The sequence below is a fragment of the Schistocerca cancellata genome, chromosome 2 (assembly GCF_023864275.1).
Source record: "Schistocerca cancellata isolate TAMUIC-IGC-003103 chromosome 2, iqSchCanc2.1, whole genome shotgun sequence".
Lineage (NCBI taxonomy): Eukaryota > Metazoa > Arthropoda > Insecta > Orthoptera > Acrididae > Schistocerca > Schistocerca cancellata.
The window spans coordinates 405,260,899-405,288,101 of record NC_064627.1 but is presented as its reverse complement, the minus strand read 5'-3'; the positions used below and the strand labels follow the sequence as shown (position 1 = coordinate 405,288,101).

Below are 27,203 nucleotides of genomic sequence, written 5' to 3'. Positions count from 1 at the left end.
CCCATAATTTGTACATTTGTAGATTTTAAGAAAGCCTATGACTCATTTGACCGGCAATCTTTGTTTAACATTTTAGAGGAACTTGGACTTGACTCCAAAACACTAAGGCTTATCAAAGAATCACTGACAGACACTGTATCTAAAGTTAAATTCAGGGGAGAAATCTCTGAACCTTTTCTCATAAAAACTGGAGTACGTCAAGGTGACGGGCTATCTCCACTTCTGTTTAATATAGTCCTGGATAAAGTCATTAAGGAATGGGAAAAAGAATTAAAAAATCAATCCTACTGGAAACCAATCCATCTTGGTAGAACCAAAGACAATGTGGAGGTATCTTGTTTAGCATTCGCGGACGACTTGGCCATACTTGCAGATGATGAAGAAATCGCCACCAAACAAATAGAGATCCTTAAGGAATGCGCAGATAAAGTAGGTTTACAAATTTCGTTTCAAAAGACAGAATTTTTCTGTACGAAATTCCATATACACAGTTTGAACACAAAATATGGAAAAATAAATAGAGTAAAACATTTTAAATACCTAGGTGAAATTTTGGAGCCAACCGGAGGAGAGAAAGTTGCACAGAAGATCAGATAACAGAAAATGAAGAGAGCATATGGTATGACACATGAAATATACAATAAAAAATGCATCTCCTCGAACACAAAAATCAGACACTACTGCGCAGTAATTAAGCCAGCAGCACTATGTGCTAGTGAAATGCTCACACTCCACACAAAATGTGACTTAGAAAAAATACTAAAAGAAGAACGCAAAATTATGAGAAAGATTTTAGGTCCAAAATTAACAGAAGAAGGATACCGGATACAATCAAGAAGAACCACAGAAACTATATCAAACCTGGCAGCAGACATCAGAAGGCGAAGATTAAAATTTTATGGACATGTCACTAGACTTCCCCCCACACGACTCACCAACAGAATTCTCACTTACATAGAAAAAGTCAAATCAACAACAGCATGGATTAGCCAAGTAAAATTAGATTTACAAAAAGCAAATATTGAACTTAAAGATGTCAAAGATAGAAAAACTTTTAGAAATAAGGTGGAAAAGTGGATTGTATTGTCGGAGAAGGAAGCACTAAAGAGACCAGGAACAAAATGGACAGAAGAAAGAAAAAGAAAACATGGAGAACGAATGAAAGAAGTATGGAAGAAACGACGTCAGAAAGCTTTGCGTGATCCTTCTGGGTCCATTCGCGATAAGTAAGTATATACCAAAGAGGAACTCAAAAAATTAACCTCTAGTCTGAAGCATGTTGAGGAATGGTGGCTCAAGTTTAAAAGAATATTCGACCAAGCACAGGATATGTAGGTTCCTAGCAGAAATGTTCATGATAGGAGAGACCATCTACAGTATACAACCACTGTAAAAAAAAACTTTTTTCTAATGTAATAATAATTTCTGTGGCTCACAGGCTTGGTGCAAGTCTTTCAACTGGACACCACTTAGTGGCTTGCATGTCCCTAACTACTCAAGTTACCCAGCTGTAGGAAGATGACCTACAGTTTAACATGGAAACTGAACCACATATAATTTCTTGTTAATCTCCAAATCACTGAGTGGTGAATGCTCAGTTAAAAGGCAGAGTGAAAAATGTGTTATGGAATGAGGATTCGATCCCACTATCATTCAGCACATGCTTTACTAGACCACCAGGCATGACACTTTAAGAAATAGTGTCATCTTCTTACTAGGTGCAAAAACAAAGCATATGGCTATAGATAAAGAGATGCAGAAGGAAGGTGACATGTGAAGTCTTCAACAATTACCACAGCAGAGTGTCATTGAAAAATCTCTTACAAAACCCAAAGAAATTCTTGTCACAGGTAAATGCAGTCTGTGGCACCAAAGTTAGTGCCCAGGCACTTATGAACAGCACAGGAACTGAAGTTGAGTGTAACAAAGCAAAGGCAGAAATGCCGAACACAAATGTTGCTCTACTAAGAAAGATACAAAAGCACTGGCCCAGTTTACTTCACATATCACTGCAAAGATCAGTGTCATAGTTATCAGTGCACATGCTGCATCTAAGTTTCAGCTGCAGATCCGCTGACCAAAGAACTGTGCCCATTGATATCATATCCACGAAACTATTGGTACCATCCAGTCTCCCTGCCATTGTCTGTTGGTGTATCCAAGAACATATTCTGAGCTAAAACATAATAAGGTATCTGAAACAAAAGGACATGAGGGATTGTGCCTCTACCAATCTTCCTGCATTTAGCTACAATTTTCTGGTGTCATGACTTCCCTGTAAACAACAGCATCCCCTACAAACAGTCTCATGGAGAGTAAGTATATTGTAACACTCCCTTGGGGTGCACCCAAAGTTACTTCTATATCTGTAAATTTCTCTCCATTAAGAATTTTGTGCTGTATTCTGATTACAAGGGACTCTACAATCCAGTCACAAAGCTGGTCTGATGTTCCACATGCTCACATTTTGTTTATTAGACTACAGCGCAGAACGGTACCAAATACCCTAAGAAAATCAAAGAACACCATCAGCCTGAGCAACATATCTTGTTGATGAACAGAGGGAGCAGCACTTCACTCAATACCTGTTTCTGTAATGCATGTTGATTCCTACAGGGATTTTGGTCTCCAGAAAGTTAATACTACATGAGGATAAAATGTGTTCTAAAATTCTACACATAATGACATCAGGGATCTGAGCTTCTTGTCATGACCCGTGCATTTTTCCAATCACTAAGAATGCTTTGATCCTCTGGTGATTTACAGCAGACAACTTTTAGGAGAGGTTCATATTCTTCTGCAAAATAGAAGGTTTGATCTAACAGTGACAGAAATTTTTGTTTTTCCCAAAGGGTCTTTATTTATTCATCAACATCAACTTTGTCATCTTCAGATTAATCCCCCTCATATATAATACACTTGTTTTAGTTTTTTCCAATCTTGAAAGCTCTTCTGGAACTCACTTTTCATTGTAGTGTTCATCTCCTTCAGTGATTCTGTTTTTATCTCATCAATCCTGGCAAAACAATGTCCTTTCATGGGTCTTTTCAGCCTCTGGAATAGAAAGAACTTGCAGTGGGCCTGTTGGCAAATAAATTGGTGGAGACACCATAATGATTTTGTTTTTTCCAAAAAAAATCATGAACAAGCATTATTGTGATGCAGTTTCTGTGGGTGGTTTTGCCACAGCTCTGGTTGTTTTCTTTGGACTGCTTCTCCCAAACAGTGCATAGCTTCCAGATAGTATTCCTTATTGACTGTATGACCAGAAGGCAGGAACTCATGATGCATTGCCCCATTGTAATCAAAGAAAACAGGAGAAGAACATTCACAAGTGATCAAATGTGAATTTTCTTCATACTTGGCTCTTCTGGCAGTTTTCACTGGGATGATTGGGCCTTGGTTTCGTTGTCATACCTGCATAGCCATGCTTTGTCACATGTTATAACCTTCTTTAGAAGTTTTGGATCTTTGTTGACTTCATTCAGCAAATCCTGAATGATGTCTGCATGATATTATTTTTGTTCAAAATTCACTAACTTCAGAAAAAAACACTGCTGCTACAAGTTTAATGTCCAAAACATCGGAAAAAATTTCTCAGAATGAGCCAAAGAATATGCTGACATCATCAGCAATCTCTTTGATGGTGATTCAGTGATTTTCCAGAACCATTTTCTTTACTTCTTCCACATCATTGTCAGTAATTGATGTGTAAGGTCATCCAGAGCAACATCACTTCAACACCTTCTTGACCCTCTTTGAAACATTTATATCATGCTGAAACTCTTATCTTGCTCATAGTGGATTTACCAAAAGCCACAGTCAACATTTCAAGTGTGATGCTGCAATTTATTCCATTTTTCAAAAAAAAAAATTGGATTCCGTACTGATCAAAGTATAAACTGGGATACACTATGGATAAGTTATGCTGCAGGCTTGAAGGTGTGATTGATCTGCTGTATGATCTAAGAGGTTGTGTAAGTGAAACTCCAATACTGTATGCATACTTTGCTTTTTCCATTTTCCATCTAACATAAGAAAATTTGCTATGGGGAAACTCAACTGGATCTAAGAGCAATATGAGATTGCTTATCAGTATAACAATACACTCCTTCTGTTATGGATGCATGTAGGTATTTGGTTGGGAAGGGTGTCATAATGCCATTGTATCCTATCCCGAGGTAAGCTGTTGTAACTGGCTGTTGATATCCAGGATACTGGCACTGGTCCCACACTTTCCATCAAGGACTTATCACAGATCTTGCTGGCCATTGGAATACCTCAACATCATGCAGACAATTCGTAGAGACACATGCTGTATCTAGATGAGCATTGTCCTGTTGAAATATGGCACCACAGTACTGCCCAAGAGTAACACATGTGGACGAGAGGATGTTTATGACATACTGTTGTGCCACCAGAGTCCTCTCAATCACTACCAATCACTATCTGAATTCGTACCTAATGGCATCCCACACTATGACAACAGAGTAACACTGTTATTTTATCCATGTTTGATCATGTGAACTCCTTGGTTGTTACTGATTGTTGGTGAATAACACAACCTACCATTTGTGGCTGGTTGCTTTATTCACCAACAAGGAGTAACACACTGTGCCTATACAAAATATGTGAAGAATGGACCACTCCCCAGGTCACCCCCATTCTCACCAACAATAGTCATCTTGGGTAGTGAAAAATTGTGATTCATCTCTGAACACAATGTGATTCTATTCATAAGCTATCCCTGCTTCCCAGGCATTTCACCAATCCAAATTCAGCTGTTTGCGCTGTAGTATTGACTGGAGCCTATGAATGGGATGGCACTCCCATAGTTCAGCTGCTGCTCATCTCTGACCAGTGGTGCAGGATGACACAAAATGCTGCAGGGAGTGCGTTTATTGTTCTCAGATGGCAGGTGGAGGTATGAGAGGTTACAGTGTACTTGGTGCACAATTTGGTAATTCTTCCTTACAAAGATGAGTTGTGGTCAACCAAGACCTTGAGTAGTATTCCTGCCTTCTTATTCCCTTCTACTCTGACACTGGGCCATTGTCACATTTAATTAGTTCACAAATCTAAATATTCCACAATTTGACCAGCTGGCCAAATGAAGTCAGACAGTGAGGCTCCTTTGAAACTCTTGTCATGTGTTGATTACACAGTCTCTCACGATGTTTCACTGTGATCACTCAGTATCCAACAAAGTTCATGCCCCTCATATATTGTGCCAGGTTTTGTAACAGCACCAAACACAAACAACATAAGTGCACTCTGGTGGCTGTTCTACCTGTCACAGAGAACTGAAACTCTAATCATTTACATACCTGCCAGTGGTGTGTACATGTACGAAGTTGAAATTACATTGACATCCGATTGTGTCTTCTTGGTAATTTTTTTTATTTATTTATTTTTATCAGACTGTGTATACCAACTGACAGATGACACCATCATTAGAATAACAGAAAACGTGAAAGAAAAATTTGAAGCTCTCACAGAGAATACAGTAGATTACTTCAATGTGAAAAATTTCTTTATGGACCTGGAAAAGGTTGTTGTAGCATATGTTCATCAATATGGGAGTAACTAGAATAAATCATGTGGCTCCCATGAAAAATCGTGTCTAACTCACAAAAAGTGTTGAAAGTGCAACAAAACAGTAAAGAATGCCATTATTTGTGTGCTATGTAAAAGTGTCTTCCATTTTCGTTGTGGAAAAAATGATCCTTCAGTGAAAGAAAATCTGAAACTGCTAGCACTCGGGAAATGCATCAAATGCTGCAGCTGAAACATGATGAAAATAGTGAAATTAAAGGACAGTGACTTAAATTGTGAACTACTGCTAATGTGTGAGAAGTTGATTGATGAAATTTGCAGCCTCAGTAAAGATATTGATCGACTTCAGAAGGACATGGGTAATTTACGGAAAGCAATAACCATGTGCTCTATGATGAATGTGAACAGTGTGATTCTTAATTCTAGAAATGTTGCTAATAAAAGTATTGAAATGTGCCAGACATGTAAAACTAGGATTGTGTATGTCAACCAGGAATGCACTTCATGTTATACCAAATAGTAAAGTGCCTGAAAAATATAATATAGAATTAGATGAGAGGATTAAAGAGCGCATTATTCACCAGGAAAGCCCAACAGTTTGTAGTGTAATTTCACAAGACAAGATGAACTACTCCATTACTAATCTCGAAAGTAACTCCGACAATATAAACAATTCAGGCATACAGCAACGAGGAAACAGAAATCAGGATGCCCTAATTGATAATTGATACTACGAATCATACTGAGTTTCAAAGTGTGCACAAAAAAGGACTCGTGGAAGCATATCTCTCCAATGTTTAATGGAGATTCACAGCTGTCTGCCAAAAATTCTGAAAGTCATAACAATGCACAGCCCCAGTGTGACAAAACACAAAAAAGTAACATAAGGTTTATTGTCCTTGCTGACAGTCATGGTTGTGGGATTGCTACATGGATCACTGACAGAATATTGGAAAAAGCAACAGCATTTGTTAAGCATGGTGCTCCCATGTCTGAAACAGGAAATCTCGTCCACCTACCTGAAGTCAGCAAATTAACTCACAATGATTTTATTGTGTTGTTTGGAGGAGCAAGTGACATATTTAAAAATGAAACTCCAAAAGCTACTGATGAATTAAAGAAGTGTTTAGGACACTTGACTCATACAAATGTCCTGTTAATGACTATTGCATACCGATATGAGCTATCACCGTGGTAATGTGTAAACAGAGAGATAAGTGCTGCAAACATGTTACTCTCAAAAATGTGCACACAATATGAAAATGTAGAAGCCATTGATCTGAGTAGTATAGGACATAGATTCCACACTAGACATGGACTACACAAAATGGGCTAGGGAAGCAGCTCGTTGTGAAAAAACTAAACATATGTGTTGTCAAGAAATCGGAGATAAGACATACAGCAGCAAAGAAAACAGATATATCATCACATCTTCTCTGTTCACCAGAACAGCAATCATCTCCCTGTTATGCAGAAGTGGTGCACAGCACACTGAAAGAAAAGAAGCAGACTCCACCAATGCAGAAGGAGACTCCAGGCTCCCACACAGGTGGTTTTTTATGGACAGATCCTTACCAAGCAAGAATGAGGTCAGTGATATAATAAAAATGTCCTTAGCAATCTCAAATTTTAATGTAAATCCTGGTACTGGTAATCAAATAAATTACAGCAACAAACATCTTTCTGTTTGCCATCAAAATATTCAGTCAATAACAAACAAAGTTTTAGATGTAGAGATCTTACTAAATACAGAACTTAACTTTATTAATGTTCTGTACATTACAGAACACTGGCTAAATAATGACCAAATTGACTCTTTTTCTGTACCAGGATATACACTAGCAAATTATTCCTGTAGAAACAGCTATAAAAATGGAGGTACCACAATTTTCATCAAGCATGGGTTAAAATATAAATCAACATCTCAGTACAGAAAGAGACTTTGAGCTGGCACTCATTGAAGTCAGTGAGGCAAATACAGTTGTAGCATATATTTATCACTCCCCAAATGGAAATTTTGACTCATTTATAAATAAGCTTGAATATGTACTAAATAGGCTTCATCTAAACAAAAAATCTATAGTGCTTTGTGGGGACTTCAACACTGATTTTCTTCGAATGAGCAAAAGAAAAGAACTATTGCTCAACCTCACAGATACTTTCAACTTAAAACAGACTATAACAATCCCAACAAGAATCACAAAAACTACTGCTACTGTCTAAGTAAAAGTCTTAGTGATCACGAAAGCTCAAGTTGTCACCATCCAAAGCCACTTACTGCCCAACCAGAGCTATAAAAGAACTATAACAGCAAGACAGTTTAATACACACAATACAGAAACACTCAACTCCCTGTTATCAGGAGAAAGGTGGGAAGAAGTTTTGCAAATAGATGACACCAACAAAAAGTTTGAGAAATTCTCAAACATCTTCATTGATTACTTTGAAATTGCATTCCCTCTCAAAACACAAGAAATAAGAGGCACAACTAAAAAATCAAAGGTATGGATAACAACAGGGATGAAAATATCAAGTGCAAGGTAAAGAGAATTACTCAAATACAGGAAAAAAAACATACCCCCCTCTTCTAAACAGAAGAGTTCTAAACAGAAGAGTGGTATGACAGGCAAAAAAATGGCCAATGATAAGTTCATAACAGAATCAGCAAATAAAAGCTAAGCAGTATGGAAAGTCATAAAGAAGGAGGCAAATAAAGTGTCCCATAAAAAAGAAAATATCACTCTTACATGAGAATAACAGTATAAACCCCAACACATTGCAAACCTTTTTAAATGTTACTTTGCAGAGATCACAAATAATTTAATAGTCAGTGACAAAACAGATACTAGAAAGAAACAGAAAAACAAAGTGCACTCATGTTCCTCTTCAATCTTCATTATTGGAACAATCCCAGATGAAATCATCAGTGCTGCATCAGCTCATAGGAAAACGTCATCAGGGACTGTTGGCACTCCTGGTTACATCATAAAGCAATGTATTAAAAACATTTCACTTCCTCTTGCAGATATAGTAAATTTATGTTTTCTGACAGGCACATTTCCAGACAGTTTAAAAATTGCTAAACTGGTCCCTATCCATAAGAAAGAAGACAAAACAAATATAGAAAACTATAGACCAGTTTCATTATTATCAGGCTTTAGTAAAATCATAGAAAAAGTAATGTATAATAAGCTAATGAAATTCTTATAGAAAAACAAAATTCTCACTGATTCTCAGCGTAGATTCAGGAAAAATAAATCAACAACCAGTGCAATCTATGATTTTATAGAAAATGCCCAAGCAATAGACAAAAAACAAAGAGCCACTGGCATTTTTTTAGACTTAAGTGAAGCCTTTGATCTACTGGACCACTACATACTGCTGGAGAAGCTCCAAGTATATGGCATTAGAGGCACTGCACTAAAATGGTTCACTTCGTACTTGATGAACAGGAAACAAAAAATACAAATAAAACATAAACTAAAGGAAAACACCAGAACATGCTTCTCAGATGCAGAAGTTATAAATAAAGGAGTCTCTCAGGGATCCATTCTTGGGCCAATCCTCATTCTCTTGTGTATCTAGACCTGAACACTGGATCACAGGCAAACATTTTTTTGCAGATGACACAAGCATCCTAATTACAGGAAATACCCCAAGTCAGCTTCAAACAGCTGTTAATAAGACTACAGAACAGCTAAGTAGATGGTTTGAGGGGAATAAACTTATGATAAACACCAAAAAACAACATTCCTAAATTTCTGTGTAATAGGTGATGCATGCTGCACCAGTGGGACAATAAACTCCAACAAAATTTAATCTTCTCCGGAAACAAAGTTTTTAGGCTTATGGCTTCAAAATAACTTCAAATGGCACACGCATATAAACAAAATAAATGGAACACCAATTAAAATATGTTGCAGTCTGTGTTTACTCTCTGTCAAAGCAAGTTATAGCACTGTCCGAACTGCCTACTTTGCCCAATTCCACAGCCCCCTGAAGTACGGAATTATATTCTGCGGAAGTACACCATCTAGTTCAGTCATCTTCCTAACTCAAAAAAGAACTGTAAGAGCAATGCAACACACTCGACAAACAGATTCTTGCAAACCCCTCTTTGAAAAAGTCATCAATTCTCCCTCTTCCCTGTGTGTATATATTCGAAATCTGTAAATCTTATCAGAAATAATTAAAAAGATGTAAATGAAAATTTTAATAGCCATGAACATGATATAAGACAAAAGGAAACATTTCATGTCCAGCCAATAAGGACATCATCCTATAAAACCTCCACAGTAAACAGTGCTATACAAATTTACAATAATCTTCCGTATAAAGTAAAAGACATATCATCATTCTTACTCTTTTGTAAAACCCTAAGGGCATTCTTATTGGAACATTGCTTCTATTCAGTAGCAGAATTTCTAGATCATTTAAGATACAAAAGACTTGAAACAAGACAGTTTTCTGTATCCCACAATCTGGAAGGATTTATAAGATGAATCAATAAATCAAATTAAATATTTACATCATATGGATAGGACACCTATACCAATGCTGAACTAAGTGGACAAACAATCGTCCAGTCAGAGACTACAAAATGTCTAGGAATTTGGATACAACAGTGATATGTAGACTACACACACAGAAAACTGAGCAAGACTTGTTTTGTAACAAGGACACCAAGGAAGTATGTTTGCTCACTCAGTATTACAATATACAGTAGTGTTTTGAAGAAACTGTGGAGTAAGCTGTAAATCAGTCAAGCCACAAAGAAAGGTAATTAAATTATTTTCGGAATAGACCAAAGGACATCATACAGGTACCTATTAGTGAAAATAAAATTCTGCCACTTCCCTGCATATACATACTAGGGAGCTCAGCAGAGTTCCATAATTGCTAAATATGTATAGGAATTGGTTATACATCCTAATCTCCTTCTCTCCCCCCCCCCTCTCTCTCTCTCTCTGTCCATCTCCTCCTCTCCCCTATCTTTGTTGATCTCTTCCTCCTTGCCCCTCTCTCTGCCCACCTCCTTCACTCCCCTCTCTCTGTCCACCTCTTCCTTCCCTTCTCTCTGACACTGAGCCTTGTTTGTTGTTACTACACATGAAACCTAGATTCAGAATTGAACTTGTTTAAAATGTGTGGGTAAATTAGTGAGAGGATCATTGATGTATGGGGTATGAGAGAGATTTCTCCAGCTGCTGGATCTGTGAGGACAGTAGCTTCAATGACAGTCATTCACTCAGCTGTAACATTGAATGGGAAGGGCTACAAAGTTTCAGATAATTTAGATCATGTAGTGGTATTCCAATCAAAGGCCAATAAGCCATAAATACAAGTTTCCTGTTTTCTATTAAAACTGACTGTGAGGGAGAAAACAAAACACCACATTTTGTGTGGATAGGCTTCCTCTTTATTCTTTCCTCTCTTTACTCTTTACTCTTTCCTCCCCCTCCTCCTTCCTCCCCTTCCTCCTTCCTCCTTCCTCCCTCAGGCTTTCCCTCAACCTGTTGCAGCTACACCTGGTCCTTCCATTGTTTTGCAGGTCTCCCAATGCATCTTTTACCTCGCAGAGTATATCACCAAAAATGTAGTGGTAATCTTGATTTTTCCATTTGTAACAGATGGGATATCCATTTTTGTTGGTATTCATCAACCTTACTGTTTATATTGAAAATATTTAATTCCTTCCTGATATACGTATTTCTTTTGTAGTCTAGCTATGTGTATCCTGCTATGTACCTGAGGAATTTCATTTCATTGGCTTGTAATCTTATTTTATCTTTCTTTTTCATTACTTAAGTTTCACTTCTGTATAGTAATGTTGGTACTGACATAACTTTATACAATTTTAGATATGTTTCTGTTCTTACTTTACGTTGAAGGGCTCTTCTGGTAGTAGTTAAATTTCTCAGTTTTGTCTTTTTGATATAGGTCGCCCCTGTACGACAGCACGGTTCCTAGAGATTTGAATCTATCTACTTGCTCTATATCTTGTTGTCTATAATTATTTTTGTTCTTACTGGATTTTTTCCACAGAAAGCCATGGATTTGGTTTTTGTATTGATATTGACATCTTATATATCTGGCATGTTTGGTATATTTAGTAGGCAGTTCTCTGTAGTTCATCTTCATTATTCAAAATTAACACTTGGTCATCTGCAAATAACAGTCATAATGTAATCTTTTTGGTTGAAGTTATATGTATAGTTCTTCAGTTTCATTCTCCATTTCCATATAATGTCATCAATGTATATATTAAAAATCAGTGGAGAGAGGCTGCAACCTTGTGCTCTCCTAAATTAATAACCTTTGTTCTTTCTTCATTATCCCCATTCATTTGGAGTCTTGTATTGGCATGGATCTTTTGAACTACCTATACAATGTGTATTGGTATACCTCTTCTTATTAAAATTTCCCACAATAGCTGTCTATTTACTTTATTTACATAATCGACAAAAAGGATGTGTGTTTCTTTATTGAATTCCTTATGTTTTTCTATAATTTGCTGTAGCATAAATATGTTGTCACTATAGCTTCTCCACTTTCTGAATCCATTTTTTTCTTCTGATGGCAAGCACTCAATTAAGAGTTTTAGTCTTTTGGTTAGTGTTCTAGCATAGATCTTATACACTTTATTTAATAGTGATATTCCTCTATAATTTTTGGGTTTTGATCTGTCTCCTTTTTTAAATATTGGTTTTATAAGTGAGATCTTCCATTCTTTTGGTATTCCCTTTGTTATCCAGCAAAGATTCAAAAATCCGAGGAACCTTTTTTTAAGTACTACTGAAGAATATTTTAGTAGTTCACCATTAATGCCATCACTTCCTACTGCCTTTTGGTTCTTTGTATATCTGAGAGCAGGTTCTAATTCCTGGAATTAGATGATCTGGATTTGTTCATCACTTTCTGTGTTCATTTCATCAGTCCACATTTTCTTGTAATAATGCAGCCAGTATTTGTTCTTTATTACATTAATATTTGCCACATCCTTTTTGCTGTTATTCAAGTGTCTTACCATTTTATGTCCAAGTGTTTGTTTCCCATGGACAACGTTTTTGATCCTGGCAACAAAGTTATCCCAACCATCTTAATGGAGCTTCCTGCTTTGTTTTTTCACTTGTGCTGTCTGCTTCTTGTATGCTTCATTATTCTCCTGAGTTGGGTGTTGTAGTTTCTTCTATAGTTTTTTCTTTATTTCAACAGCCTCCTCAATATATTTTGTCCAAAAGAAATTGAATAAATAGTTTTTGTTTAAAATTATTTATAAGGAGCAATAATGTATACGGGAAAAACAATTTGACTAATGATTTAAATGCCCTGCTATCATAGTTAAAACTGGCTACAAGAAAGAAAATGAAACCATACAGTTTTGTAGCACAAAATTTTCCTTCTCACAGTCAGTTTTAACAAAAAAACTGTACATTGTTGTTTAAAAAATATATAGCATATGTCCATCTAAATGTTTATTACAGTATCATGTGAAAATTTGAAGTAAATTGCTCAAGTACTTTTTGAGAGTTTTGGAAAAAATGTTAAACAACAACATTTCTGTATATAGTATTATTAATATGTAGTATTCCACCTACTGGTAGATCTGTATCTTTGTACAGAGGAGATCTGATGCTAATGTTCCTTGTCTCCAGCTTCTTCCTTTAGTATGGCATCCAATTCTTCTGCTTGCTCACCCTACAGTTCCTTTGATCTTCCCTTTGATTATATCATGTATGAGCCTCTTGTGTCTAATCCAGTCCAGATGGCCTTCCTCTGATGAATTGTATTCAGAATAGTTTTCTTCTTTACTATTCTCCTCAGTACATTGACACATGATCTGTCCACTTGATTTTCTCTGTTCTTCTCCACAACCACATTTCAAAATTTCCCAGGTATTTTTTATCAATTTTTCTTAGGGTCTCCATCTCTAGTCTGTACAGTACAATGCTCCAGTTGTAGCACTTCACCAATTTCTTCCTTAATTGCAAGCTCAATGTGCTGGTTGCTAGAGCCCTCTTCTTGTTGAATGTGACTTTGGCCATGGCAACTTTTGCTCAAATTTCATTTGTGCAGTGGGCATCTTGTGTCAGCAAGTTCCTCCAAGTGGTTCATCATGTGTTGCAGTTGTCTTTGATTTTTAGCGAGCTCTAACTTGTCATCTGCATACCTGATGGTGTTTATGAGTTGTTCTCCTATCCTAAAGTACCCACATCCTTTCAAAGATTCTCTCACCAGCTATTATCCATACAGGTTGAAGAGACTATAGATATGGATATAGATATAGATGTAGGTATAGACATAGAGTATAGATTTAAAAAATTAATTGTTATAAAAGAAAAAATTAACAGTAGTGATCCTGGTATCTCCCCTAATCAATCTGTGCATGGCTGTTATGCAAGACAAAAAAAATCATGAAAATGGAACTTCCTGCCAGATTAAAACTGTTTGCTGGACCAGAGGTCAAGCCAAGGACTATTCTTCAAGGAGTCTTATTCCACAGGGTATTCGGGAGAAATTTTGTGAAGTTCAGCATGTACACTGAAGAGCCAAAAAAACTGGTACACCTGCCTGATATCATGTAGGGCCTCCGTGAGCATGCAGAAGCGCTGCAGCACGACATAGGATGAACTCGACTAATGTCTGAAGTAGTGCTGGAGGGAACTGATACCATGAATCCTGGAGGGCTGCCCAAAAATCCATTAGAGTATAAGGGGGTGGAGGTCTCCTCTGAACAGCACATTGCAAGGCATCCCAGTTATGCTCAATCATGTTCATGTCTGGGGAGTTTGGTGGCCAGTGGAAGTGTTTCAACTCAGAAGAGTGCTCCTGGAGCCACTCTGTAGCTATTCTGGACATGTGAGGTATTGCATTGTCCTGCTGGAATCATCCAAGTCTGTCAGAATGCACAATGGACATGAATGGATGTAGGTGATCAGACTGGATGCTTACGTAAGTGTCACATGTCAGAGTCATATCTAGACATATGAGGGGTCTCATATCACTCCAACTGCACATGCGCCACACCATTACAGTGTCCACCAGCTCGAACAGTCCCCTACTGACATGCAGGATCCATGGACTCATGAGGTTGTCTCCATAGCCTTACATGTCCATCCACTCAATACAATTTGGAATGAGACTTGTCCAACCAGGCAACATGTTTCAAGTCATCAACAGTTGAATGTTGGCGTTGACGAGCCCAGCTGAGGCATAAAGCTTTGTGTCATGCACTCACCAAGGGTACACAGGTGGGCCTTTGGCTCCAAAACCCCATATCAATGATGTTTCATTGAATTGTTTGCACACTGACAGTTATTGATGGCCCAGAATTGAAATCTGCAGCAATTTGCAGAAGGGTTGCACTTCTGTCACACTGAATGATTGTCTTCAGTCATCGTTGGTCCCATTCTTGCAGGATCTTTTTCCGGCCTCAGTGATTTCAGAGATTTGATGTTTTTACCTTACTCTTGATATGCACGGTACCCACTTGAGAAATGATAGTACAGGAAAATCCCCACTCCACTTCATCACTGCCTTGGAGATGCGGAGTCCCATCGCTCGTGCACCGACTATAATGCCACATTCAGACTCACTTAAATCTCGATAACCTGCCATTTTAGCAGCAGTAAACAATCTAAAAACTCCACCAGACATTTGTTATCTTATATAGACATTGCCAACTGCAGAAACATATTCTGTCTGTTTACATCTGTCTGTATTTGAATACGCACGCCTATACCAGTTTCTTTGGCGTTTTGGCGTAGGAGAGAGGTACTGACGTAAGTGGAGCTTTGAACATTTGTCATGAATTGTGCTTTGATGGCTCAGTTAGAGCTATAACACACAGAAGGCACAGGTTCCAGGTTCAAGCCCCAGTTTGGCAAACAGTTTTAACCTGCTATGAAATTGAGTTAATGCATATAATGCTTCAGAGTGAAAATTCACTCTGGAAAATGATATGCTTATTCATCTGAGACATACAGTACTATTTCAAAAATGCATACTGCAGTGGAAGCCCTCCAATTAAGATTTGTTGCTCTTAGCACTCAAATAATGTAGCAGCTTAATCTTTATTTTGATGACAGTGATCTAATGGATAAGCACTGATCAGTTTTAGCTACTATTGGAGTTGCTTCAATTGGATTTTGATTGCCCAGTATTATTATTTCAAGGAATAAAGGTTTTGCACTAATTGAAGTCACAAAAGTTTGTACGAAGTAAAGTTATATACTCAAACAATGGAAACTCCACATTGGAATATCAGCAATATTAAGAAAAGGATATACTGGTACTGACTGTAAAGATGACCCATTGATTTGCAGACAGGCACAATGAAAAGACTGTTACAAATTTAGCTTTCAGCCAAAGCCTTCTTCAGCATGGAAATCATACATACATATGCACAAGCAAGCACACCTCATGCACACATGACCCCTCCCAGCAGCAGCTCTCACCAGAATGCCACTGCAGGGATAGATGGTTGCTGGATGAGACTAAGAGGCATAGAATTGGGAGCTGGAGTGGGGGGGGGGGGGGGGGGGGGAGTGAATGGGGAGTGAAAAAGGAGAGAGTAGCAAGGAAAGGGAAGGGAAGGGGAAGGGGAAGGGGAAAGAATGAGTGGGTGCATTGGCATGTAGAGGCATACAATGAGGGTAGGGGACATGAAAAGGGAGGATGTGGTAGGACAGAGGGGGGCAGAAACTTTTGGGTGGAGGTGTGGGGACATAACCATACTGAGGCAAGTACAATTTTGGAAGCAGGGAATGTGTTATAAGGATAACTCCTATCTACACAGTTCAGAAAAGCTGGTGGCGGAGGGAAGATCAGCTGGCCTGGTTTGTGAAGCAGCCATTGGAACCAAGCATGTTGTGCCACAGAGTCTTCTACCAAACTCTTGGCCACAGCTCAGCAGTGGCCAATCTTCCTGGTGGACAGCTGGTTGATAGTCATATCAGTATAAAAATCTGTGCAATGATTGCAGCAGAACCAGTATATGACCTGGCTGCTTTCTCAGGTAGCACAGCCTCTGATGGGGTATGATAAAACTGTGACAGGACTGGAAAAAAGGTGCTGGGTAGGTGGATTGAACATGTCTTGTACCTGGGTCTTCCACAGGGATATGATCCTATTGCATAGGATTGGGATTTGGAGTGCCATAGTGATGGACTGTGATGTAGTGGAAATTGGGCGGGCGGTGAAACACCACTTTAGGAGGGGTGGGAAATGTCTTTGGTAGGATGTCCTTCATTTCAGAGCATGACAATAGGTACTTAAGCCTTGTTGAAGGATTTTGTCCAGTTATTCAAATTCAGGGGCTGTTGGTCATTGGTGGGTTTACTCTGTACAGAGGTGTGGATGAAGCCATCATTGAGAAGGAGGTCAACGTCTAGGAAGATGGCATACTGGGTTTAGGAGGATCTGGTGAAGCAGATGGGTGGTTGTGAAGAAATGAGGCTAGGTGTCTTGGCCCCGAGTCCAGATTATGAAGATACCATCAATGAACCTGAACCAGACCAGGGTTGTAGGGTTTTGGGAGGCTAGAGGTTTCCTCTAGATGGCCTATAGACAAGTCGGCACAGGAGGGTACCATCCAGTTGCCCAAGCCTATGCCATGGATTTGTTTGTTTATCTTCCCTTCAAAGGAGAAATAGTTATGTGTTAGGATAAAGTTAGTTGAGTGTATGAGGAATGAGATAGTGAGAGGGAGTCTGAAGGATTTTGGTAAAGGTAGCGTTCAGTAGCATCAATACAAGAGGCATGAATGATATTGGTCTGTAGGGAAGTGATGTTGACAGTGACCAGTAGGGAACTGGGAGGTAAATGGGTGGGGATGACGGAGAGTCGATGAAGGAAGTGGTTGGCATCTTCAGTATGAGAGACTATATTATGGGCAATTGATGGGAGGTATTGGTCAATGAACAATGAAAGCCAAAACCCTTTCAATAGGGACGCAATAACCAGCTACTATGGCATGTCAAAGATTGTTAAGTTTGTGAATTTTGGGCAGCATGTAGTGTGTTATAGGGGTGTGGAGGGAAATGGATTCAGGGGAGAGATTCCAGGAAGGGCCCAATGAGGTAATGTTGGAGATCTGGGAGCCAAAACCCTTTCAATAGGGACGCAATAACCAGCTACTATGGCATGTCAAAGATTGTTAAGTTTGTGAATTTTGGGCAGCATGTAGTGTGTTATAGGGGTGTGGAGGGAAATGGATTCAGGGGAGAGATTCCAGGAAGGGCCCAATGAGGTAATGTTGGAGATCTGGGATGGTATCACTCTGATAGTGTTTACAGGTGAAAAAGTCAGACAATGGATAGAGGCCTTTCTCCAGGCAGCCACAGCTAGTCATCAAAACAGTGATGATTAGGTCTGTATCTGTTTTGAGACTGTGTATGGCTCTCCTTTCCTCTGATGAAAGGTTAGTGTTCTTAGAAAGGAGCCTGGGGGAGGATGGCAAGGCCAAATTAGAGGTAAGGATTTCCTGGAAGGTGACCAGGGGGTGGTTAGGTGGGAAGGGGGAGGATAACAGTTGGATGTTGCTATGAACTTAGGGAGATTGGAGTTAGGTTGGCTTTGGTAGGGAGGGAGGGAGTGGTGACAAGAAATTTTTCTAATGCAGGGATTGGCAGAAGGAGAGTCTTTGACAATTCCACCATGATTAAATTTGGGTTTAGGGCTAACTGTGGGGCTGACATTGTTTAGGCTCTGGATTTGGACTTAAGAGTGTTGGTAGGGAATTTTTGGGATTTGTCATATTGAGAATGTCTGGTGCAATGAGGGGTTAACCAGGAGGAATACTGTGGGTAGGATAAGGGGTGAATAGTGATACCCCATGGTGGCAGTAGGTTGTCAGTAGGCTGGATAACTAATGGAGGTAGCATCTGAAATGTCCTTCCAGGTGCTGGAGAGCAAAGGATTCAATTTCAGAGATCCATGTTGTATAATGTGAGCTCTTCAGCTATTAATGATTGTTGGTGAATAACACAATGCACCATTTTTGGCTGGTCGCATTATTGACCAACAAGAAGTAACACTGCTGTGCCGCTCCAAAATATCTGAAGAACAGAATCACTCCCCAGGTTGCCTCTATACTCACGCAACGATGGTTGTCCGGGTCAGTGTAAAATTGTGATTCATCTCTGAACAGTATGCGACACCTTTCATAAGCAGTCCACGCTTCCCAGCCTTGTCACCAACCCAAGCACAACTAACTCTTTGTGTTGTGGTGTTAACAGCAGCCTCTGGTTGGGATGGTAATTCCGTACTCCACTTGCTGCTTGTCTCTGACCAATGGTGCACTTTGTCCATTAAATGTTCTCAGATGGCAGGCACAGATGTGAGGGGTATGATGTGCTTGGTGCTCAATATGGCAATCCTTCCTTTCGGTGATCAGACATGGTCGACCAGGGCCTTGACAAATACTGCAGTCAAACACTGACCCATTGTTACATTTGATTTTCTCACAAATCTGGATATTCCACAAATTGATGAGCTGACCAAATGAAAACCCACAATGATACCCATTTCCAGCTCATCATATGTTGATTACACTATTGCTATTCACATGACCATTGTATTCTAGTCAGAGTTGGCAGTGGTAGCAGTCATGTTGCATGAGGTGTGTTTGCTAGTGTGAAAATATATATATATATATATATATATATATATATATATATATATATATATATATATATATATATATATATGACAAATGTCTGCTTGTGTCTGTGTATATGCGGATGGATATGTGTGTGTGTGCGAGTGTATACCTGTCCTTTTTTCCCCCTAAGGTAAGTCTTTCCGCTCCCGGGATTGGAATGACTCCTTACCCTCTCCCTTAAAACCCATATCCTTTTGTCTTTCCTTCTCCTTCCCTCTTTCCTGACGAGGCAACCGTTGGTTGCGAAAGCTAGATTTTTGTGTGTATGTTTGTGTTTGTTTGTGTGTCTATCGACCTGCCAGCGCTTTTGTTTGGTAAGTCTCATCATCTTTCTTTTTAAATATATTTTTCCCACGTGGAATGTTTCCCTCTATTATATATATATATATATATATATATATCTAAAAACAAAGTAGATGTGACTTACCAAATGAAAGTGCTGGCAGGTCGACACACACACATACGAACACAAACATACACACAAAATTCAAGCTTTCGCAACAAACTGTTGCCTCATCAGGAAAGAGGGAAGGAGAGGGAAAGACGAAAGGATGTGGGTTTTAAGGGAGAGGGTAAGGAGTCATTCCAGTCCCGGGAGCGGAAAGACTTACCTTAGGGGGAAAAAAGGACGGGTATACACTCGCACACACACACATATCCATCCACACATATACAGACACAAGCAGACATATTTAAAGACAAAGAGTTTGGGCAGAGATGTCAGTCGAGGCAGAAGTGCTGAGGCAAAGACGTTGTTGAATGACAGGTGAGGTATGAGTGGCGGTAACTTGAAATTAGCGGAGATTGAGGCCTGGTGGATAACGGGAAGAGAGGATATATTGAAGAGCAAGTTCCCATCTCCGGAGTTCGGATGGGTTGGTGTTAGTAGGAAGTATCCAGATAACCCGGACGGTGTAACACTGCGCCAAGATGTGCTGGTCGTGCACCAAGGCATGTTTAGCCACAGGGTGATCCTCATTACCAACAAACACTGTCTGCCTGTGTCCATTCATGCGAATGGACAGTTTGTTGCTGGTCATTCCCACATAGAACGCATCACAGTGCAGGCAGGTCAGTTGGTAGATCACGTGGGTGCTTTCACACGTGGCTCTGCCTTTGATTGTGTACACCTTCCGGGTTACAGGACTGGAGTAGGTGGTGGTGGGAGGATGCATGGGACAGGTTTTACACCGGGGGCGGTTACAAGGGTAGGAGCCAGAGGGTAGGGAAGGTGGTTTGGGGATTTCATAGGGATGAACTAAGAGGTTACGAAGGTTAGGTGGACGGCGGAAAGACACTCTTGGTGGAGTGGGGAGGATTTCATGAAGGATGGATCTCATTTCAGGGCAGGATTTGAGGAAGTCGTATCCCTGCTGGATAGCCACATTCAGAATCTGATCCAGTCCCGGAAAGTATCCTGTCACAAGTGGGGCACTTTTGTGGTTCTTCTGTGGGAGGTTATGGGTTTGAGAGGATGAGGAAGTGGCTCTGGTTATTTGCTTCTGTACCAGGTCGGGAGGGTAGTTGCGGGATGCGAAAGCTGTTGTCAGGTTGTTGGTGTAATGCTTCAGGAATTCCGGACTGGAGCAGATTCGTTTGCCACGAAGACCTAGGCTGTAGGGAAGGGACCGTTTGATGTGGAATGGGTGGCAGCTGTCGTAATGGAGGTACTGTTGCTACAGCTGCCACCCATTCCACATCAAACGGTCCCTTCCCTACAGCCTAGGTCTTCGTGGCAAACGAATCTGCTCCAGTCCGGAATCCCTGAAGCATTACACCAACAACCTGACAACAGCTTTCGCATCCCGCAACTACCCTCCCGACCTGGTACAGAAGCAAATAACCAGAGCCACTTCCTCATCCTCTCAAACCCATAACCTCCCACAGAAGAACCACAAAAGTGCCCCACTTGTGACAGGATACTTTCCGGGACTGGATCAGATTCTGAATGTGGCTCTCCAGCAGGGATACGACTTCCTCAAATCCTGCCCTGAAATGAGATCCATCCTTCATGAAATCCTCCCCACTCCACCAAGAGTGTCTTTCCGCCGTCCACCTAACCTTCGTAACCTCTTAGTTCATCCCTATGAAATCCCCAAACCACCTTCCCTACCCTCTGGCTCCTACCCTTGTAACCGCCCCCGGTGTAAAACCTGTCCCATGCATCCTCCCACCACCACCTACTCCAGTCCTGTAACCCGGAAGGTGTACACAATCAAAGGCAGAGCCACGTGTGAAAGCACCCACGTGATCTACCAACTGACCTGCCTGCACTGTGATGCGTTCTATGTGGGAATGACCAGCAACAAACTGTCCATTCGCATGAATGGACACAGGCAGACAGTGTTTGTTGGTAATGAGGATCACCCTGTGGCTAAACATGCCTTGGTGCACGACCAGCACATCTTGGCGCAGTGTTACACCGTCCGGGTTATCTGGATACTTCCTACTAACACCAACCCATCCGAACTCCGGAGATGGGAACTTGCTCTTCAATATATCCTCTCTTCCCGTTATCCACCAGGCCTCAATCTCCGCTAATTTCAAGTTACCGCCACTCATACCTCACCTGTCATTCAACAACGTCTTTGCCTCAGCACTTCTGCCTCGACTGACATCTCTGCCCAAACTCTTTGTCTTTAAATATGTCTGCTTGTGTCTGTATATGTGTGGATGGATATGTGTGTGTGTGCGAGTGTATACCCGTCCTTTTTTCCCCCTAAGGTAAGTCTTTCCGCTCCCGGGACTGGAATGACTCCTTACCCTCTCCCTTAAAACCCACATCCTTTCGTCTTTCCCTCTCCTTCCCTCTTTCCTGATGAGGCAACAGTTTGTTGCGAAAGCTTGAATTTTGTGTGTATGTTTGTGTTCGTATGTGTGTCTGTCGACCTGCCAGCACTTTCATTTGGTAAGTCACATCTACTTTGTTTTTAGATATATTTTTCCTTCGTGGAATGTTTCCTTCTATTATAACTATATATATATATAGTTATAATAGAAGGAAACATTCCACGAAGGAAAAATATACCTAAAAACAAAGATGGTGTGACTTACCAAATGAAAGTGCTGGCAGGTCGACAGACACACAAACGAACACAAACATACACACAAAATTCAAGCTTTCGCAACAAACTGTTGCCTCATCAGGAAAGAGGGAAGGAGAGGGAAAGACGAAAGGATGTGGGTTTTAAGGGAGAGGGTAAGGAGTCATTCCAGTCCTGGGAGCGGAAAGACTTACCTTAGGGGGAAAAAAGGACGGGTATACACTCGCACACACACACATATCCATCCACACATATACAGACACAAGCAGACATATTTAAAGACAAAGAGTTTGGGCAGAGATGTCAGTCGAGGCAGAAGTGCAGAGGCAAAGATGTTGATGAATGACAGGTGAGGTATGAGTGGCGGAAATTTGAAATTAGCGGAGATTGAGGCCTGGTGGATAACGGGAAGAGAGGATATATTGAAGAGCAAGTTCCTATCTCCGGAGTTCGGATAGGTTGGTGCTAGTAGGAAGTATCCAGATAACCCGGACGGTGTAACACTGCGCCAAGATGTGCTGGTCGTGCACCAAGGCATGTTTAGCCACAGGGTGATCCTCATTACCAACAAACACTGTCTGCCTGTGTCCATTCATGCGAATGGACAGTTTGTTGCTGGTCATTCCCACATAGAATGCATCACAGTGTAGGCAGGTCAGTTGGTAGATCACGTGGGTGCTTTCACACGTGGCTCTGCCTTTGATTGTGTACACCTTCCGGGTTACAGGACTGGAGTAGGTGGTGGTGGGAGGGTGCATGGGACAGGTTTTACACCGGGGGCGGTTACAAGGGTAGGAGCCAGAGGGTAGGGAAGGTGGTTTGGGGATTTCATAGGGATGAACTAACAGGTTACGAAGGTTAGGTGGATGGCGGAAAGACACTCTTGGTGGAGTGGGGAGGATTTCATGAAGGATGGATCTCTCATTTCAGGGCAGGATTTGAGGAAGTCGTATCCCTGCTGGAGAGCCACATTCAGAATCTGATCCAGTCCCGGAAAGTATCCTGTCACAAGTGGGGCACTTTTGTGGTTCTTCTGTGAGAGGTTCTGGGTTTGAGAGGATGAGGAAGTGGCTCTGGTTATTTGCTTCTGTACCAGGTCGGGAGGGTAGTTGCGGGATGCGAAAGCTGTTGTCAGGTTGTTGGTGTAATGCTTCAGGGATTCCGGACTGGAGCAGATTCGTTTGCCACAAAGACCTAGGCTGTAGGGAAGGGACCGTTTGATGTGGAATGGGTGGCAGCTGTCGTAATGGAGGTACTGTTGCTTGTTGGTGGGTTTGATGTGGACGGACGTGTGAAGCTGGCCATTGGACAGGTGAAGGTCAACATCAAGGAAAGTGGCATGGGATTTGGAGTAGGACCAGGTGAATCTGATGGAACCAAAGAAGTTGAGGTTGGAGAGGAAATTCTGGAGTTCTTCTTCACTGTGAGTCCAGATCATGAAGATGTCATCAATAAATCTGTACCAAACTTTGGGTTGGCAGGCCTGGGTAACCAAGAAGGCTTCCTCTAAGCGACCCATGAATAGGTTGGCGTACGAGGGGGCCATCCTGGTACCCATGGCTGTTCCCTTTAATTGTTGGTATGTCTGGTTTTCAAAAGTGAAGAAGTTGTGGGTCAGGATGAAGCTGGCTAAGGTAATGAGGAAAGATGTTTTAGGTAGGGTGGCAGGTGATCGGCGTGAAAGGAAGTGCTCCATCGCAGCGAGGCCCTGGACGTGCGGGATATTTGTGTATAAGGAAGTGGCATCAATGGTTACAAGGATGGTTTCTGGGGGTAACGGATTGGGTAAGGATTCCAGGCGTTCGAGAAAGTGGTTGGTGTCTTTGATGAAGGATGGGAGACTGCATGCGGAAAGACTTACCTTAGGGGGAAAAAAGGACGGGTATACACTCGCACACACACACATATCCATCCACACATATACAGACACAAGCAGACATATACAGAGTCTTTCCGCTCCCGGGATTGGAATGACTCCTTACCCTCTCCCTTAAAACCCAAATCCTTTCGTCTTTCCCTCTCCTTCCCTCTTTCCTGATGAGGCAACTGTTGGTTGCGAAAGCTAGAATTTTGTGTGTATGTTTGTGTGTCTATCGACGTGCCAGCGCTTTGGTTTGGTAAGTCACATCATCTTTGTTTTTAGATATATTTTTTCCCACGTGGAATGTTTCCTTCTATTATATTCATATAATTAATGAATTACATTGACATTGTAATATCTAAACATTCCTTATATCTACTACTAAGTTACCTTCTTGTATCCCTGTGTTATCTCAATGGCCAATGTCTTTGTCATCAAAAAGTGACACTGATGCTTTACACATGATAGTGACAAAAGTGCATCATCATCTGATCATAACAAAATTATTATCCATTGAAGTGTTATAGACTTTTGACTAACAGATCTGGAAGCATACCCATAACCCAGTTAAAACTAACGGTTAATGAATTTTTATCCTCCAGGTGCAGTTGTAACAATTTTCAATCATCGTTTCAAAATTACGGGTGCAGACCTCTTTGTGTACCATTACATGCAGCAAAATCAGGATAAATTTAGCCCTGATATTATTGATAACATGCGCAATTACATGGTTCGACAAGGATTTTTGAAAGAAGAGATCCAGGAGCTCATGAAGAAATACCAAGAAGTAGAGGAACAGCACCAAGAAGACCAAAGGCATCAAGAACAACAGGAAAGGAACACTACAATCACAGAATCTGGACAGTAAATTTTCATGTCAATATTTTTCTAAAAAATAGTTCATAACAAATATTCTTCATATTTCACTATGTTTTAGATTTCACTGCATCATACATTTTCACTCGAATATGTACTCAGAAACATGATAGAAATAGTGAAGAAGAAAAACAAAAGAGCATTGCTACAACAAGATCGGTACACAGGAAGTGACATTTTAAGTCTAAATTATAAGCAATATTAACAACTGTAGTCATAAAAAATACATTACAGTAAGAATTATGCTACATGGCAAATTAGTAACTCTTATGAGATTAATAATGACAAACAACAGACAGCGTAAATGTGTGAGTGACAGGCTACATCTGAATAATTAACCATTTTATAGAGATTAATAAGGGAGTGATCTGAAAACCAGGTATAGACTTAACATTTTAACTACTACCTATATTAATGCTGTGCTGCCTCTAACATGTTATCGTAAATGGAATCATAGAAAGCTATATCTCCCCAAAATAGATCCTTCTCTCCCCCCCTATCCCATCTCTTCCCTTCCCTTCCCATCCCCCATCCCCCTCCCCCTTCCAGAAATTACTTACACAGAGTAAAAACATTTTGTAAAAGGAGCAGAGAAAGACAAGAAAAATGAAAAATCTGTGCTTGGATAGTGTGATTATATTTGACAACATTGGTGATGGTTATGGTCTGATGAAATTGCAAAAGGTGAAAATCATTGTTATAGGATCGGTGGTAGCCAGAGCCGTACTGTAAGACATCATTCAACAGCACTACTCTCCTTTAGTGAAAACTACTTGTTTTAATTAGCACTAAGTAAGCTCTTCACCACATAACTAGTTACTTAATAGCAATTCTTTTGAGTGTGATAAGGTTACTACGCTGCAGTATACATCAAATAGTCTTCTCAGACAATGGAAACTACACGTTTGAATATCCACAACGTGTGCAAAAAAACAAAATTATTTCTCAACAGGGAAATATTTTAACATCCAATATAAAATTAGGCATTAGGATGCCATTTCTGAATCTACCTATTTGAGGTGCTGCCTCATATGGGAGAAGTTAATGGAAGACAGCATAGCGGGTAACAATTATAGAGGGAGATCTAGATTTGACTACAGAAAGCAGGTTTGAACCAGTCCAGGTGGCAGCAGTTACACAGAGATGAAGACACTGGCACAGGGTGGTCTTCTGAGGAGAGATGAATCAAACTTATGTTTGGACTGAGGACAACAAGAACAACATTGAGTGAATTGACTCACATGAATGCCAATTGCTTGGTCCATTAAATTGGCCCAAAAGTAAAGTAACTAGAACCAAGATACAGGATCAGGAAATACGCAGGATGCTGTTTGAGTACATCTACAGCTACATTTGTGCTCTGAAAACCACTGTGAAGTCCATGGCAGAGGGTACAGCCCACTCTACCTTATTAGGATTTCTTCCCATTCCATTCACATATGAGAAGAATGATTGTTTAAATGTCATATAATCATGTCCACATGATCCCTACGGGAGCAATGCGTACGGGTTTGCGGTATATTACTTAAGTCAACATCTAAAGCCAGCTCTCAGAACTTCGTAAGTAGGGTTTTTCAGGATAGTTTACACCTATCTTGAAGAGTCTGGCAATTCTGTTTCTTCAGTATCTCTGTGACACATTACCATGGATCAAACAAACCTGTGACCATTCATGGTGCCCTTATCTGTATACATTCAAAAAACCCTCCCCTCACAATTAGTCCTACTTTTTGTTTTGGTAAATTTCCTCCCACACTATCTCCCATGTGGCCCTCTCCGGGGTTCATAGATAAGGAGGCCCAAGCTCTGGGTCCCTATCATGTTTTCATTGTAGGTGGGGACAATAGGGATGATGCAGTTGGCAGATGAGACGCCCTATGTTTCTGAGAGTCAGGTCAGAGAGAAACCACCACCTTTTGGCAAAGATTGATCTTCAAAGGCTAATGGAGTCATCTCTACCAAAAAATCCTTTGATGCATTAGGCTTGCAAGCCAGATGAAGGTAACAGTTTGTTATGCTTTCCACCTAGAATGAGTCTCAAATAAACAGTACTATTAAAGTATGAATTTGCTGTACATTAACTACAGACTGTCAATCCATTTACCTATCCATTCTGGTGCCCATATCAATTTCAATGATGTGACACTACCTGCCAGTTCTGCAGCAGAGTTGCTCTATGATAGGAGTTTAAAAATGAGAAATA

At 40.4% G+C, this 27,203-nt stretch overlaps 1 protein-coding gene across 1 annotated transcript in view; it reads left to right on the top strand.

Moving 5' to 3' along the window:
• LOC126161852 (EF-hand domain-containing protein 1-like) overlaps window positions 1-25,165 on the top strand; it is a 187,487-nt gene extending 162,322 nt beyond the window's left edge. Inside the window, exon 11 of the mRNA XM_049917962.1 lies at window positions 24,727-25,165. Within this exon, the coding sequence (XP_049773919.1) occupies window positions 24,727-24,992 (266 nt within the window). The 3' untranslated portion in view covers window positions 24,993-25,165. The remainder of the gene's footprint in view (window positions 1-24,726) is intronic.
• Window positions 25,166-27,203: the final 2,038 nt, after the last annotated feature.